Raw genomic sequence first — 17,344 nt, 5'->3', positions numbered from 1 at the left:
GTGCCCCGTGTGCCTCTCAGGGCTTCAGTTTGGTTAAATTAAACAGTTTTCTTTTCTCCTCTAACCCCTTCCCACCCACCCCTCCCTCCACTCCAACTGCTCCTCTCTTATTTTGCGGCTTAATGCTCCCCAGCTCCCGGACAAGCTCGCAGAGGCTGCTTTTCCAGGCCTTCTTCTACTCAGATAATTCTACCCTTTTAAGGCTCATATTTTCTCAGATTTTGATGAACTGACAAGAGCTGGGACCGCATGCCTGTCTCCTTTAAGCTGAGGTGAAGCAAAAGTATATATAGAGAAGTTAAATGTTTACAGGGGCTGTAAATACTGCATTTTAAGATATAGCATATGCATACATGCAGGGGGTGATATGAGGGTTAGAGTGGATAATTTGATTGGCTAAGGCTATTTGACGGTGCCAACACGATATGATCAGATCTTAGGGATAGCGAGGCGATGACGGCAAATGGGGCACTCCAAAACCACAGGTTTACAAGGTTGGAAAAGATCCGGGAAGCAAGGCAAGGGATTCTCACCATCTAACCTTTCTTCCCTTCCTCTGTGAGTAAGAGAAGTAGGGCACACTATGTACTGATGTCGCTCTGGTATTTTATTTTATCATTACAAAGATCATGGTGGGCTTGATCACTGATTAAGCTATGTATGTGAGAAAGGAGAGTATTACTGGACACTGAGAGATGCCTTGGGGCTGACAAGCTTGATTAACGTAGTTTTAAATGCTTAGAATGAGTGTGTGTGTGTGTGTGTGTGTGTGTGTGTGTGTGTGTGTGTATTTATGAGCTCTTTAACCAAGCTGCAGGGTGTAGAGAGCTTTAGGGGTGACTGGGCGGATGGCATCGTTCTTGGCACAGCTTTGCCTCCAGAACTCCTCCTACGCAACGCATGAACCACCATCACCTGCCACTTTAATTTGCATGACATTATATTTTTAGAATTGAAGGGATGTGGTTGATTTCTGGACTTTAAAAGTGTAAAAAAAAAAAAAAAAAACTTTAAATTTGCAATTTTTTTCTTTTATGACAAGCACACCTCTCACAATCACCATCAAGTGGGATTTACGACAATTTTAAAATTAGTATATTAAAAATTAAGTATACCTTAATTAAATCTGTCACTGAAACAAGTCTGAATTATCTATTTGGTGTGAATTATCACACTAAAAAGCTAATTTAAAGCTGAGTTCTTATGCAGATGGGAGAAATGACTTCCAAGTTTGTTTTTATATTTTTGTTGTAAATATATATTTAAATGCAGAAGATCTGTAGCACTCGATTGTCACAAGTATAAAGTGCACTGACCATCATTCATTAAATTTATAAAGTAAACCCTAATTTTACTTTTAACAAACTGTAGAATAAAAACAGAGTTTATAAACAGTTGTAATTCTCTAACATACACATATATGTCATTAGTTTGTGTGGTAAAAATATTATTTTATCAATTATTTTATTTTGCATTATATCATAGATGCTAACCAACAAGAATGATTAAATTCTGATGACACCAGCAAACATAACAGTTTAGATACACAATAACGTCATTGGTAATGATTACCAGATGTTGTGGTTTTGTAATAAAGGATTTGTTACTGGTCAGCGAGCCTGTCCTCATTCCCAGTCCATCTAATACGATCTAATGCTGCTTTAGTGGGACCAGTCTTAGGTCCAGCTCATCACATACAAGTTTTGCAAGACCCCCGGTGTCCCATTTTAATGGGCTGGGTGCCCTTGTAATTTTTTTTAGTGTGCAGGGTTAATAAAGGTGAATAAATAAATAATAGTGGCTGTAGCTGACAGTATTATACTGTAAAGCTTAGATTCTGTGCAGCAGTTTGTTGGAGTAAAAACTGCTGGTAGTTACAGCAGGAACTTTCAGCTTTATATTAAACATCTAGATATTGTTTGGGGTTTATTTACAAAAAAATCAACTGTAACCTCACAATAAACATTCAGACAATGTTCTGCAAATCATTTATTTAGCAGTTAGAAACATGAATACAGATAATTTTGTCAGATAACAGGAAACTGCTATTAACTAAAATTGAATTAAGTTGTAATTTACAGTTTCTTAACATTGTTATCATAAAGTTGTACATAAATGCTTTAAATGATAAATGATTTGTGTCATGAGCGTATCACTCTTCTCCAAAAAAGTGTGAAAAATGTGTTTGCAATGAAATCTGTATTTTCAAAATCGTCAATATTCTCATTCTTGTTTTTCAACATTTCAGCATTTATAGTAAACTCATTGTTTTAAGTCTTTTCCAAAGACAGGTCCTAAACCAACCTCACACAAACCTCACACAGGCTCCATTTTGATTTCAAATAGCATTGTGTAAACAGCTGCAGTGGGGCTTAAACGAGGGGAGACCTGTGGGGAGAGACAGAAGCGGTTTGGATCTCTCAGAGGACATAAAAAGAGAAAACGAGGAAATTGTTGGAAGGGACATACTTCCTTTTCCCTTTCACCTCAGCTAGCATCCATTTATTGGAACACTAAACTGTGGGTGTATTTTGCTTCTACCAACAACAACTACAACAAACACAGACACACTATCCCCATGGGTACATTTACAAGCACAACAACAGCCCCTGTTGCCTCCACTTCCCTTTTCACCCCCTCAGGTGCTCTTAGTTCCCTCTGGAAGAAGGTTTTTTTTTTTTTTTCTTTTTTTTTGGGGGGGGGGGGGGGGGGGGGGGGGGTAATGCCCCTAGCTATACCCCCATCTATTCCACCCCAACCCCTCAAGCCCTCTGCGAAGCCTTTTCATGCCCCTCCCCAGCCCCTTCCAAGCTCCCCCGTGGGGCAGGTGACAGCCCTCCACTGTGAAGGGCTGAGGGAGCCATGACGGATTCCACAGATGGAGCGTGGAAATTGCCAGCAAAGACCTCAACTCTGTGGAGCAACAAAGAGCCCGAGAGTCAGAGGGAGAAATATGGGTGGAAAAGACAGAGCGAGAGAGAGAGAGAGAGAGGTGGGAGACAAAGAGAGGCTGCGAGAGAGGGAGAGGAGGGAGAATGACAGAGGGAAGAGGGAGGAGAAGGTGGTGCTTGTTTAAGGAGGTCCAAAAAGTGTGTGTTACGCTATTGTGAAAAATGTTCAAGTCTGATGTTTTCTCAGCACTTTTCCTCGCCTATTTTACCTGTCAGCGAATGGCGTTGATATTGTTGTGCTTCAGTGACCAACATCGGCATCGTTGAGGCTCTGCCTCATTATCTTGTTCTATCTTACGATCAACGGATGTTGCGATCCAGCTTTGGTCCTCTCTGCAGGATTGTATCTCAGCTAGATTCCCGAGACTTAAGAGGTGCCACACTGTCGCTTCTTTTGAAAAGTTCTCGAAACCCCGGTAGCGCTCATAACCAATAGGTAATTCCAAAGTGATTAAGGATTTTCCCGGGCCGCCTCAGCTTTCCCAAAACCCAAATCCCTGTGAAATGCTGAGGAACGTGCATGCTGGGGTGGAGTGGGGGAGGTGGTGGTGGGGGCATTCCTAGCGGCCCTCCTCCATGCAGGAACTGGAGGGGGAGGCTGCGAAAAAAGGCCTCATCTCTTGTTTTTCAGCCATCCTGTCCAAAAAAACTCCAAAGTGCCACATACTCCACACCCCAAATTCCTTCCTCACCATCTAAGGCACAGAGTCCTCCAGTCATATAAAAGACTTGGCCTACAAATCCGGAGAGGTTTTGCCTCCACACTGTGACGAGCAAATCTAAGAAGTTCCAGAAACTGCTCTTATCTGAAACCACAGTTGCCATTCTGAACTATCTTGTCTTTTAGAAGCGGCGCGCTGTTTTTGTGTCCATGCTGGTAAATTTCTAAACTCACAAGGAGACTGAAGAAGAGCTGGCAATCTTTGAGAGCAAAACTGCAAAAATATTCAACAGCAGCTTAAGGCAATGTCTCCATTTCTCTGGCTCCCTCTTTGAAAATATTTTACTTATTGCCTCCCTCATGCTTGAATGTTTCTTTACCAATTTGCTCCTAATGCATGTTAAGTTGACTCCCACTGCTATTGGTGTTGTGAAGAGAAAATCGCCAAAGGGGGGCAGAGAGGATCAGTTTCACATGAGGGGCCCTGAGCTATTTGGATTCTCTTGTATTTTATTGTTGCTTCTGAGGGGGGAACTAATACAGTGTTGCACACAAAACTTCCCCTGTGCTGAGGGGGAATTAATTAAGTGTAACACAAAAAGTGGGCGCTTTGGCCTTGGTGAACTTAGAAGGGAGCCAATGGAGTGTTTGAAGTAAGCGTGTTTAAAAAAAAAAACCCAAACTGCGGGTTTATAGAGCTCAGCGCACAATAGAATTAATACTAATCTGAGACAGAGATGAAAAGTAAAAACACACAAAAGCTGTCAAGACACCTGATATCACCACGGCTCAGCCAGCCTGAAGATTGCATTGAGTGACAAGACAAAAATAGTAAAGAAAAAGTCAAAACTGTGTGTTGTTTAAGAGTGATTAGTCTTAGATTAAGAGTTTGTGTATCGTATTAAGCAGGAATGACAGTTCACTGATTAGAGCTTCTCAAATGGGAGGATCTGCCTTTTGCAAGTTTTAATGTTAGATTTGGGTCTACGGTGTTGGGCAGCATTACTTAAAAAAAGTTACTGAGAAAAGTAACTTCTTAGAGTACTTTACCAAAAATAAACACCCCTTTGCATTTAGTTTTGTCCAAAGGGTGTGTATCCTATTATAGATTTACCTCTGAGTGTACTGACTATACCTAATCCCACAGGGAGTTCAGTCTGGTACTGAAGTCTCCTCCATCACAGAATGAGAGCTTTAGCTAAAAGCTAGCTGTGCACTTCGAGGGTCGTACTATCGTCTGGCCACCGGCGCTGTGGAGCTCTTATTAGCTTGCAGGTGCTTCTTCAAAATATGAAGAGCTCCTCAGCAGAAATGTGAACACTTCCACAGTGTAAAGGCCACCCTCAACGCCCTCTCACTGGCCGACCTGACACAACCATATGAGTGGATACATTTCTCTAATTTCCAGCTAAGCAGTCAGAGAGACAGAAACACTTCCATAAAGTCTGTAGTCTTTTGCCACAACAAAAATAATAGGCAAACATAGTAGCATATTTAATAATATATTGATTATTGGAAAGTTTCCCTAACATGCTCAGCTAAACAGTTAATTTCTTCCTCCTTTGTTATGAAAAAAAAGTATCTGGCACCATTCTTCACAGGTTGCCAAGCTTGGCACGTTCACCTAACATGCCACCTGTTACACCATGACTAAAACTGATGTTGGATTTATTGCGCTTCATTTCCACTGCGTTAAATTTGGTTTTGCTGTTCAGAATTTTTAGATACGAGTCTCTCTGTCATTGTTGTATGTTATTTATGCCCACTGTACTCTTGATTAGGTGGGAATAAAATTGTCCCCTTCATTTTGTTCCGTTCATTTTGACTTTGCAGTTATGAAGCTTTTACTGACTAAATTTGGAGATTTTTTTGCAATAGAAATTTCAAAGCACAGCCTAGAGCTTAAGGGGTTAAGAAATAATCAACAGATAGATTATTTATTGAATGGGTAACATTATGTCACACAGCCAGCCATGATACACATTTTCCTCCCAGTATCAATAGCAGTTGCATTCAGCCCTGTTGTAGCTTTTAACTATGTGAGTTTTAATGGGTCTTATTATTAGTCAGAGCTTAGATTGAATCAAGCCGACGCTTGCCTTACAATTTTCTGGCACCATTATAAAATCATACAGCTCAGTTTAGTCCTGGCTCTTCACTGACTTGTCTCTGCAGGTTTGGGACTTGTGGAATTGTAGTTTTGTATATGCCGACTGACAGGAAAAAAGGAGAGATTGTTAACTGCACAGCATCCCTTTCCATCGTAAAGCAGCAATCACCTGACTGAAAAGACAGTTTGCCTTTCATCGAGTCAGCTCGCCTCTGGGCATTAAGACTACTGTCCATACACTCACACCCTCACATACTCGAAGAATGGCCCCTGGATCCAAATTAGCCTTTTGTGTGGCTTTTAGTACACCGGTCCCCCTGTGGTGCTCTGGGAATCATGTCCGATGGGATTATTCCTTAGGCTTGGAATATTCCTTCTGAATGGAGGTCTGTTTAGCTGTTTGTCTGTATGATTGTGTGACTGTGTAAAGATGTAGACCCCCCTCCCCCACCCTCTATTATCAATGTGTGTAAACAAAGGACAACAGATGGCAAAAGTGATTTCTCTTCCTTATCATAAAATTTCACTGACTGCACAGGAAGGTTTTAGACTTTAGCCAGTTTGCTCTTCAGGTGGTCACTTTATGCTTTTTATAGAGACTTTAATGAGGCTTTCAGTGTGCCACAGCTCATGGACTTGTTCCTAAGGCTGTCCTTCTTTTCCTTCCTCTCATGTCCAAACAGCGAGTCACTCAGATGAAGGTTCAGACGTGGAGTCGGAGCCCGATCTGCCGCTGAAAAGGAAGCAGCGGCGCAGTCGGACCACCTTCACTGCAGAGCAACTGGAAGAGCTGGAGAGGGCCTTCGAAAGAACGCACTATCCCGACATCTACACCAGGGAGGAGCTCGCTCAGAGGGCCAAGCTCACGGAGGCCAGGGTGCAGGTATGAGCAGGCACATGCGTGGACTGTCAGGATCTACAAAATGTAGATGAAAGCCATGACCTAACACTGCCTTACATTAAACATCCCTCTGAAACACACATGAACTTTGTGGCTTTAAACACACGCTGACCATTTAAAGGCATCCTGCTGATCTCACTTTGCTCCATACAATAGTGCAAACTTACTCCCTGCTCCCAGGGGCCCAATCTGTACTTTGCTATTTCTAATGTGAAGTCCAGTAAATTCTCCTCCACGGGCTCCATATGTGAAGTGTAAACAGTCCCAGCATGAGCTCTGTCCATATGGGCACAGTATGTCAGACCAACCAGCCATGCTACACACACACACACACACACACACACACACACACACTTACATTTTCCCTTACATTGTTTCCCACTGTCTTTTCAACTTCACACCCTGATAAAAATGTCTCCCTGTGTATTTGTGAACATGTGTGTGTGTGTGTGTGTGTGTGTGTGTGTGTGTGTGTGTGTGTGTGTGTGTGTGTGTGTGTCATTCACAATATTTTTAGCAGCTTGTAAAGCTGATGAGTTATTTCCTTTATAAAACAGATTCTACTATCGTGAATGGAGTGCATAAGACTGTAATGCTAAATAAACAAAGAGCTGGAGTCAATAGAGAAGCACACAAACACTCTGAACATCATCACTGTCATGTCTTCCAGGTGTGGTTCAGCAACAGGCGAGCCAGATGGAGGAAGCAAGCTGGAGCCAATCAACTGATGGCATTTAATCACCTGATTCCAGGGGGCTTCCCACCATCAGCCATGTCCAGTATCTCTCCCTACCAGCTCGCTGATAGCACCTACCCCCCCTCATCCATAGCCCAAGGTATAAATGCAGTGCTCTTGGTGTGATGTCAGTGGCTTTTCATTTTATTTTTTAGCTTGTTTTCTAAAATTCCTTTGTGGTAACAGTAGTTATTCGTCTGAGGATAAAGTCTGAACAAATAAAGTTGGAGTAATAGTTTCATGTGAGATCCAAAATCTAAAAAGGAGGAATTGGGTCTTTTTTTTTTTTAAAGCAGTATGGTCCATGGAGAGAAGCTGGGAATTTTACTGGGCAGAGTATGTAACTAACCCAGTGTTTCCCATAGTTTTCTCTGGGACATCTCCAGAAAGTACACGCCCCACACCCTACAAATTTTAGCAATTATTAAAAATAAAAAAAGGAAAAAGTTGAATTTGATGCATGATACCATCAGCGGACTCCTGTTTTATTTTCTCTCAGATTTGTTTCTTAGTTTTCCCGGGTCGTCAGTGAGTGCAGTGTAGTCTGAACAGCACACACAGAGTTTGTTTATAAAAAAGTATCAATTTTGTTCATTTTCTTATTGTTTAGACCTGTTTAGTATTATTTATACTTTAAATCAGCAGAAACACATGACAATAAAATAATATAAGCCTGTCTATTATTTTGGAATGAAAAATATTTAGTCTTTATGTCTTTTATTTTGGCATATTTTTACATACAAGTTGACAAGTTAAAAATTCAGTATAGTTTTCTGAAGTCTGCCTGAAGGATATGGTTTCATTTTAATTGCGCCTTCAGTGATCCCAACCACTTAGCCCAAATATTTTTCCAACCAATTCCAAATCTAACTTCATCTTTCCTGCTAGTGTCAGAGCCCCCCAGCACGGTGCATCGCCCCCAGCCTCTCCCTCCCTCCACGGGCCACCAGGCCTCCGGGGGTGGAGGACAGGGAGAAGGAGGCTCCTCTTACTGCCTTGCCTCCGGACGCCACTCCTTCTCAGGCTACTCAGACAGCTTTGTGAGCCCTGGAGCACCAACCAATCCCATGAACCCTTCCATAGGGAATGGGCTCTCTCCACAGGTGAGACACAAAGCAGACATTTGTGGCGCTTCATGTCTGATGTCAAACGGGGACTTGTATGTCGTCGCAAAAACAGTTTAAAAAGCACAAAGTTTCTTGAAATCTTGATTTTGTTTTTAGAGATTAAGGAACAAACTAATCACTGAGGTAAGATTGCTTCACTCATATCTGTGATATTTTCAATTATTTATAGGAAACCTATAAATTGATTGATGAAAATATTCATATACTTAAAACCCATAACTCAGATCGGCATTTAGTCTGGGATTAAATGAATTCAAAGGAAAACCGGCCAGTATGATTAAGCTGGTGTTTCTTCTGACTTGATGTTTGAGGTTTGCCTCTAGAGATGGAGGCTGTTTGAGTTGAGAACACGTGACAGAGGGATGAATTGAGAGCTTTAAAAAGTCAAACATGCTCCTTTTCTCAACCAAGTTGTAGAAAGCATAAAAGCACACCCTTACTTCTTTCTGATTCCAGTTTGCACCATAACTTCAAGCCTCTCCGCTCAGCGGCAGATGGGTCACTTGCCGTTGAGGGAGATAAGCAAGAAGACTCTAGAAGGACAGAGGACAAGTGAGCGTGTGACAAATGAGAAGTGAAAAGACAATTACAGTCAATTATCAAGGCATGAAGTCTCAAGGTCTCTGCATCTAGACAGAGGGCGCAGCAGAGGAGTCAGAGAGCCTAACAGGCAGAAAATGAGATTTCAGCCTGGCGGAGGCTGACTCCTCAGAGAATCGGCCACAGCCGTGTGAAGACAGAGACACTCGCACAGATGTACACTCAGATTCACATAATTACACACACACACACACACACACACACACACACACACACACACACACACACACACACACACACACACACACGCACGCACACACACACACACACAGTGTAGATAATTGATCAACTCCATAACATTTAGAGGATCACTTAAGGATTTTGCAACATCTTTTACACAAATATTACATGTCATGGTTAAGCGGCATGTCTAAGTCAACTCTTCAATCTTCTGTTTAGATTTATTGCTGCATTTTTCAGGATTTTCAAATACTTAATGCAAGGAGCTAAAGCCAATTTATTCACAAATGACTCAAACTAATTTTGCTAGAGGTACACAAATTATGTAATTCTGGGCTGATATGGATACCAATATTTAAAATAATAATTTGGCTGATATTTTTCATTTATTCAACATTATATTTATTATTATTAATTTCACCTTTTGCTCCAAGGAAGCAAAGAAATGTCCACCTTTAAAGAATACTAAACCTTTTGAAACTTTTCAGCTCTTGATCGTAATATTTTTAACATTTATCCAAAAAGGATGTGATAAAAATACAAATAACTGAAATTTGATGCTATATCATTCAAAGGTGCTGATATTTGTCTGATCTATGCCTCAGTAAATTGATCTGAATATACTCAACTGAGTTGTGAGAGAATGTGGATGAGCTTTTACTTTAACACGCATGCTTTCAGATATGCAGACATATGCTCATGCATCCTTAATATATGCACAAAGTAAATCCACTTTACAACAAATATTGTGCACGCATGGACAGCATGGTCATGTGTATGCACGCACACACTTGAAGTCATACTCAAGCCGCAAGGAAAGCTTCTCATTGTTGCATTCTTAAAATGTCTGCCTCGACATTCTTCCATGCGAAAGCAAAGGTTTTAATTTATTTGTATATATTTTGTACGGCCAGGAAGGAATGTCCTATCTTAGATGTTTTCCCCCAATTCCAACATTCTTCCCTGCTAACTCCTGATTTAGGCCGCTGGCATCGGCAGTGCTCCAAAATAAAACACCCTGGATGGGGCAGCCCTCTCCTTAGGTAGGGAGAAGCTCAGAAAAGAGAAGGATGTTAGCTAGAAGTCTGATTAAAGTCACCAGACTAGACTCCATCAACTGGAAGTGCAGGTATTCCTGCTGGCTGTAGTTTGAGGCAGCCTCGTTGTCTCCCTGATCTCTTTCTGTTTAAACCAAACCTTTCAAATGCAGGTTAATTCTCAAGGAAAATGTTACCAGGCACAGGAGGAAACACAACTCCCCTCTCAAAATCAACTTGGACTCCTCCACTCACCTCCCCTACTTGGGAAATGATTTAAGCAGGACCATGTGTGTGTGTGAATGTAGAATAATATGTCACTTAGAGGACCAGGAGGACGCAGAGTGGTGTACCTGCTTCTGATTAGGACAACTGGAAGACCCTTGAGGCCTTTGCATGGTGGAGAAGGAGGTGGGATATGATACATTTAGAGGTAGCAGGTTCAGTTAGAGTTAATTTCATAAGTGATAAAGCCAGTCTCTACTCCTTATTTATGGTTTTCCAGGCACTTTAGTAACAAACAGGTAAATTCAAAGAGTGAAAGGGGGGGGGGGGGGGGGGGGGGGGGGGGGTGTCTGCGATATCAGGTCTGTTTTGAAGCCAGTTGAAACACGTAGCCCCCCAGCTCTTTTCCATTCTCTGCTGGCCAAGGACCATTCCCCCAAATTTGATTATCTGGTCGCTAATAAAGACCAGGTCAAGAGCTAACGGAGATCTGAAACTGGAAATCTATTCTGAGGGTTTGGACAGAGCCGAGCTCGCGCAGACCTTTCTTTTGTGTTGTCTTTGTCAGCATATCTCTCTTGGAGATAAGTTATCTTGTGCCATGGGTTTTTGGAGCGGTGTCAAAAAGGAATTTTAGAATAAGTAGAGCCAAGGATCGGAGACAAATTGCTTAATTCTTCCTTTCTGGTGCTATCTCAGTCTGGGACAGGCTCGCTGGGAACCTTTTGATGTCTGTGACAGGGGGATTTCCTTACTTAGGGCTTATGTTGGTGTTAGTGTCTGAGTTGATACATAGTCCACACTACTATGCTTATACTCTAGAGATATTTATACTGTTATAGTGGCTTATCAGAAACCAAAAAAGCAAAAGGAAACATGTCTTCCACCCCTCTGAAAAAGTAGGGTTTAAGGTGCTAATCACCAAAATTTTAAAAAATCACACTGAAATATTTGAATTTGTCTTGTTTGTAACATTTACACCAATTACACCTAGCTGAGCAAACGACTGGGAGGTGACAAATATTGTCTTCCACTTATTTTCATGATAAATAAGCTGTACTAACTGCCGCACCAATTCAGATCCCATTGGAGCCAGACTCAGTACTCATAATTAACAACCCACAATTAATTCAGTTTTCATTCCTCACTTCTTCTTTGCTTCCTTCTAATCAGGTGATGGGTCTGCTGAACCCAGGCGGTGTGCCACATCAGCCCCAAAGCGACTACGCCATCTCCCCACTGACAGGCGGCCTCGAGCCCCCGGCCGGCATGGCTGCCAGCTGCAGCCAGCGGATGGATCACATCAAGGGCCTGGAGGGTCTCACCAGCGTTCCTTCCATGTCAGCTCTGCCCTCCCTGCCCAGCTCCCAGTCCTATTGCCCCCCTTCCTACAGCTCACCAGGCTACACCGTCGACCACGTGGCGTCCTACCAGTACAGCCAGTACGGACAAAGTAAGGTCAATAAACTTCATCTTTTTTATTCCTACCTTTTAGTTTCACACCAACCACCGCATGGGCAAAAAAACCCCCCAGTTTTTGCACACAATTGTGTAAAAAAGACAGCACTGAGAAAACACACACACATATATAAATATATTAATTTAATACCAGAATAAGCCAGAGCTATTCATTTATCATACGTACTTTTGTTCCAATACAAGTAAAAAGGCCTGCATTTCAAATTAAAAGTACATCGTCATCGGTTATCATCAAAATATCCTTCAAGTATTAAAAGTAAGCAGTATTTTAAGATTATAGTTATATACAGGATGTGGATCTAATTTTAAATACTCCTAAAAATGTGTTTTATTTTATAAACTGATTGTGTGTTTTGTGTGTAAAATATGATTCTGCAGAGTCAGAAATGTATGAACAAATAAATGTGCAGGAATGAAAAATACAGTAGCCGGCTGCAAAATATGGTCTATTTTGGTGTCTGTGCTTTTCTTAGGGCTTAGAGATCATGTAACCAAAGAACAACAAAAACCACAGCGTTGTGTTTATTTTGAATCTACTGTATGGCTTTCAGTAACTTTCCAGTTTTCTAGTCCAAACTGCTGACTGGTTTTATTGTGGCCTTTTACTTACTTACACATGAAAACACTTGAGCCAAATCAGGCGTTACAGTGTATGATTATCGGGCACGCTGGTAGTCCAGTGGTCTCAGGTCTACCCTGTAACCGCAGACTCCTTACTTTCCTTCCACAAATGGGAAAAAAAAAAAAAAAAAACTCTTGAACATGCAGCACGCAAGTAGCTGCAGCACTGCTTGTTAAAATTTTGTGGGTACAGTCGTGCAGTCTCAAGTGTTGGGGTTAATTGTGCAGCTCTGATTCCATCTATGAAGTGATTGACCCGGCGCTGATACTGAACTCTGCGGTCAGGTACGCTGCAGAGTCGGCTTCCATCAGGGTAAAGGGGAGCCCTCCTCAGACTGTTTGTCCTCAGAGAATACCTGGAGTGAGGGTCTTTTCACTTCACATTACTGTTACTGTTAGCTTAAGGGTTAAAATCAACTTCAAACAAATCTCCGTCTAACATTGGAAGGCAACATCGTTTTCCGTCACAGTGTGATTACAGCGGCCGCCGTTTCCAATTTTGCTCCACAGGGGGTTGACCAATCAGATTCATCCATTGACCTTGTGGCAACCTCAATACAACCAGGTCCTTCAAAGAGCATGGCAACGGTCCAGCGAGTCTGACTCAGTGTAGCTCTGTGGGGGGGCAGGTATCAAATGAATATCTAACTTAATATCCGATAGCAGCAAATGTCTAATGAAATATCTTGGTCGAATGTCTTAAAGTGGACAGAATAAAGAATTAGTGCAACACACTCAATGAACCGTTAACATGTAGCTCTGTGCACTCAACCACCAGGGCAACCCACACAAGTGCGCACACGCACACACACACACACACACACACACACACCTTAGCTGTGTTACAAGGCTGAGCAGTCCATCTTGATGTGATTAATCAGTGCGACTGGATAGCCGGTGTGTGGTTGGGTTTGGAGCTGCAGAGGAAAGGTCCTTTCTGGGGGTGGACGGATCCTAATAGCCTCTGGCAGGGCGGCTATTAGAAACAGGTGCTAGGACTGAGGTCAGCTGGGGAAGCAGTGTTGAACAGTACTGCTCCAGGTTCCAGAGAAGTGCAAAAAAACTGGTCCACACACTGTTGCACATTTTGACAACACGTTAGCTCTCACTGGACCGCCTCACGGAAATTACAGCGGTAATCCATGAAGCACTTGTTTGGTTTTATTTATGTAATGTCTCTGTTGCTAAGCAGACATTACTGTGGTGCTTTTTTGCAAAGGTCACCTGTCAGTGAGAGTTTTTGCTGATGATATGGCGCCATTTTCTTTACCTGCTGCGGTGTCAATTAAAGCTCATGTTGAGTACTTGGGGGGGAAAAAAAACTGAGACATAAGACACATCTCTTCCTATGTACCAGAGAAAGGACCTCCAGTCAGAATTAGTCTTAAAAAGTCCCACAGCATACAAGCCATGGAAACCCATAAACACTTCTTTGATTGTTGAAGACATTTATCAGAAATCTTCAGAGCTACTGTTTCTGTGCTCCGTTAAATCTGGTTTATGTTCATTACATTTCTCATGTTTGATTGTCAACCAAAAATGCAAAGTCAGATTGTTCGTTACTCCATTTTTAAAAAGGTTAAAAACCAAGTGTGGAGTTTGAAGTTGCTCCTTATTTGCTCACATACAAAACTGGGTTATGCAGGACCCCAAACACACGTTAATCAATGACAAAACTTGATAAAATTCTACAATAACAAAATACTATGGCCAGTTAGATGTTTTATTGTTGATTTTGGTGTAGATATAAATAATACCAAAATATTGTAATATATTGTCCTGCTTCCATTCACGCCAGTATTTTTAATAAAAATCCAGCTGCTCTGACCAGTTTCCCCAACCAATCTGACCTATCAGAATCACGACTTTATGACTCTTTATCAGATGGATGAGGGTAAGGTGAATGAAAGTTAACAAACTTGTACCAAAGAAGAAGAAACTTATAAAAAAAAAGATGCCCAGCACTGGAAAGATAATCTGAGAGCTAATAAATTGAGCTGGCACATTATTAAAATTAAATTTATACAAAATTAAAGACACATAGGAACCTTTGTGGGGTTAAACTTTTTCTATAGTTCTAAAGATATTGTCACATTTAATAGATAATTGCCTTGAAATATCTTGAGTATTGCAGTCTCTGTATCATGATACATTAATCACAGCCATTATTGGGGCCACATATTGCAACATTATTGCAAGATGTTCTGTGATTCCCTTATTAGTAACTTTTTGGCCATGACTCCCTCATAAAAGAGATTTTAAAACTCAGTGGGATTTTCCTGGTAAAATAGAGGTTAAAAGAAAATAAAATAGAATAAAATAAAAACTGTTAGTACATTACATTCAATTTCTTCACAAAATGTAGCTGAGGGCAGTTTGGAGAAGGATTTAAACCAGTGTTTTTATTGTTTTTAGTGTTGGAACTTAAATACATGACCTCAGTATCCACCTGATCAGGATAAGATGCAGCATTTACTTTATGATGTATATACTCTACATATAAATGCTTCCATTATATTTTCTTTTTAATAATGCAGATATTTTCCTTGTGGTTCCATTTCCCTCTGCACAGACCTACACCTCACACATCTTTGTGTGATGAACCTACACCATGCTATGCTAACAATAGCCATATGTTAGCAGAATGGCACATATGCCCAAAATTTATTGCAGCCATATATCTCTTTTATTGTCTTTCCACTTGGAAAAAAACCCCAAACAATTTTCACTGGTAATAATTTAACTGTTTTTTTTTTTCTTATAGGTACCCTTCCTTATCTGAGGCCTGAAATCACCTGATGAGCAGCTTCACTGAAGGCCCCGTGCGCGTGTGTGTGTGTGTATGTGTGTGTGTGTGTGTGTGTGTGTGTGTAGCAGCAGAAATATTTTAATATCTGGACCAAATCTTTTTTTTTTTAAACCATTTACTGGGACATATTCTCTACTGCAGGATGTTACGTTATTTTTCTTGGTGGAGAAATGGACAAAAAAAAAAAAAGGGACCACAAGAGAAAATATGGGAGCAAAAACTGTTGATTAACCACAAACATTTCTATTGTAGATGAACGGTGGACATTCCAGCGCTTACTGTTGTTGGGTCAGTGGAGCTCTGAACATCTGCTGTGCCACAAAGTGGAACTTTCACAGCCATCTCTGCCTGTAAGGACGGAGAACCCAAACCTATCATCACAGACTACCTTTGAGCACATGCTCGAAGGGACATGTTTACATATCTCTGCACCACGTGAGCGCCTGGAAGATTCCCAAATTAATCCTCAAATTGTACGGCGGGAAGAAAAGGGCTTTGTTGATTTTGTTGCATTTATTTGACATCTCAGCATCCCACACATGGAGAGAAATTCCAGAGAGAAGGAAAACAAACTCGAACTAACAGTGTTTTTTTACTTTTTTTTTATTGTGTCAGAAAGTCTAATGTACACCACAGCTGTACTGCAGAGAAAGTTAATTCAAACATTCCTCCTGCCCCCTCCGCCCCCTCTGCCTCTCCCCCTCATTGATGTTTCGGGACGGTGAGGCCTTTTGTCGTTTTAAAGAGGAACTTTAAAAAGGTCAAGAGGTGACTTTAGGGAAAGTGACAGATGAGAGAGCAGTAGAGGAGGGTGGCAGAGAAATGGGTTTAAAAGAGGGCGTATGGAGGGGGGGGGGGAGACAAGCTAGATCGATCACAGCGTTAAAAAAAAAAAAAAAAAAAAAACTCTAAAGATCTTCTCCTGGCAAGAAAAATCCAGCGGGTCACAAGTCACGACCAAGAGACACTTGAGAAAGCAAGAAAGCAAAAGAGTTTAGACTGAAGACAGCCACTCTCCTAGCTGAGCAGAAGTGCAATATCATGTATCTTAGAGTCAACTTCAGCATTAAAACAATAAGAAAATCAAATGTGCCTCTTGATGTCATTCTCTGGATCTAGTTTGGAAGTTTGCAAAGGAGCAACACATGTGCGTTTGAAGGCTTTTGGGTCCAAACAAATAGGAAACACTGCTAATATTGCTAAAAGAGCACTCTGAGGGGACCACATTTGTAAGGACTTAAAGGTCTCGAGAGGAGGACTTGAGTGAAGGGAATGCCAGTATAAAGAGCAAATGAAGGAATGACAAAGCCAAAATTGTATTTTTTTATTTCTTTGTGTTGTTTGGAAATTTTTTTTTTTTTTTAAACTTCCGTTTTACAAAAGCAGGAAATACTGATTAGATTTTCGATGCATTCCAGACATATTTATTGTCACGAGCGTCCTGTGTGTCAAAGAGCATCATTAAAGAAAAAAAAACCTTTCCGCAGAAATCCTTTATCCATGAAATTGTGAATAGCAGAGTGTCCTCACCAGCGCTCTTGTTTTGTCCTTCTGTCTATATTAGAATGAAGCAGTCCTTTCATTCATTTGATATTTTTTTTGTATTATTTGACAAAGCGATATGACATGATGTCATGTGTACAAGCGCATTATCACTCCTATTTATAATAAAATGAAACTTCCAAAAATAGCTGCTTGTTTTCGTCTGTTTTTTTGTTGTTCTGCTAAATGGGAGTCTTTGTATTTATTTTTTGCCATAGCTTTGAAAAAAAAAAAAAAAAAGAGAGAGAGAAAGCAAAAGAGAGTGACTGTGATTCACTGGCGGAAGAATACAAGCGCACTCGGAGACAAATGTGTACTTTTCAAGGGGCTCATGTGAACCCTCCAACCAAAATAGGCCCGGCCAA

General features: G+C 41.1%; 1 protein-coding gene across 4 annotated transcripts in view; it reads left to right on the top strand.

The window, feature by feature from the left end:
• Positions 1–17,127, top strand: part of pax3b (paired box 3b) — a 28,526-nt gene extending 11,399 nt beyond the window's left edge. For 2 of the 4 annotated variants that reach the window (XM_030744856.1, XM_030744854.1), the window contains exons 5-9: positions 6,406–6,605; positions 7,294–7,459; positions 8,248–8,462; positions 11,702–11,981; positions 15,393–17,127. In XM_030744856.1, the coding sequence (XP_030600716.1) occupies positions 6,406–6,605; positions 7,294–7,459; positions 8,248–8,462; positions 11,702–11,981; positions 15,393–15,427 (896 nt within the window). In that variant the 3' untranslated portion in view covers positions 15,428–17,127. Of the gene's footprint in view, positions 1–6,405; positions 6,606–7,293; positions 7,460–8,247; positions 8,463–11,701; positions 11,987–15,392 lie in introns of all 4 variants that reach the window. The other 2 variants (XM_030744857.1, XM_030744855.1) reach the window with 1 other exon arrangement.
• Positions 17,128–17,344: the final 217 nt, after the last annotated feature.

Source organism: Archocentrus centrarchus, chromosome 13 (assembly GCF_007364275.1).
Source record: "Archocentrus centrarchus isolate MPI-CPG fArcCen1 chromosome 13, fArcCen1, whole genome shotgun sequence".
Classification (NCBI taxonomy): domain Eukaryota; kingdom Metazoa; phylum Chordata; class Actinopteri; order Cichliformes; family Cichlidae; genus Archocentrus; species Archocentrus centrarchus.
The sequence above is the reverse complement of the archived record's forward strand: the minus strand, read 5'-3'. Positions and strand labels throughout refer to the sequence as shown.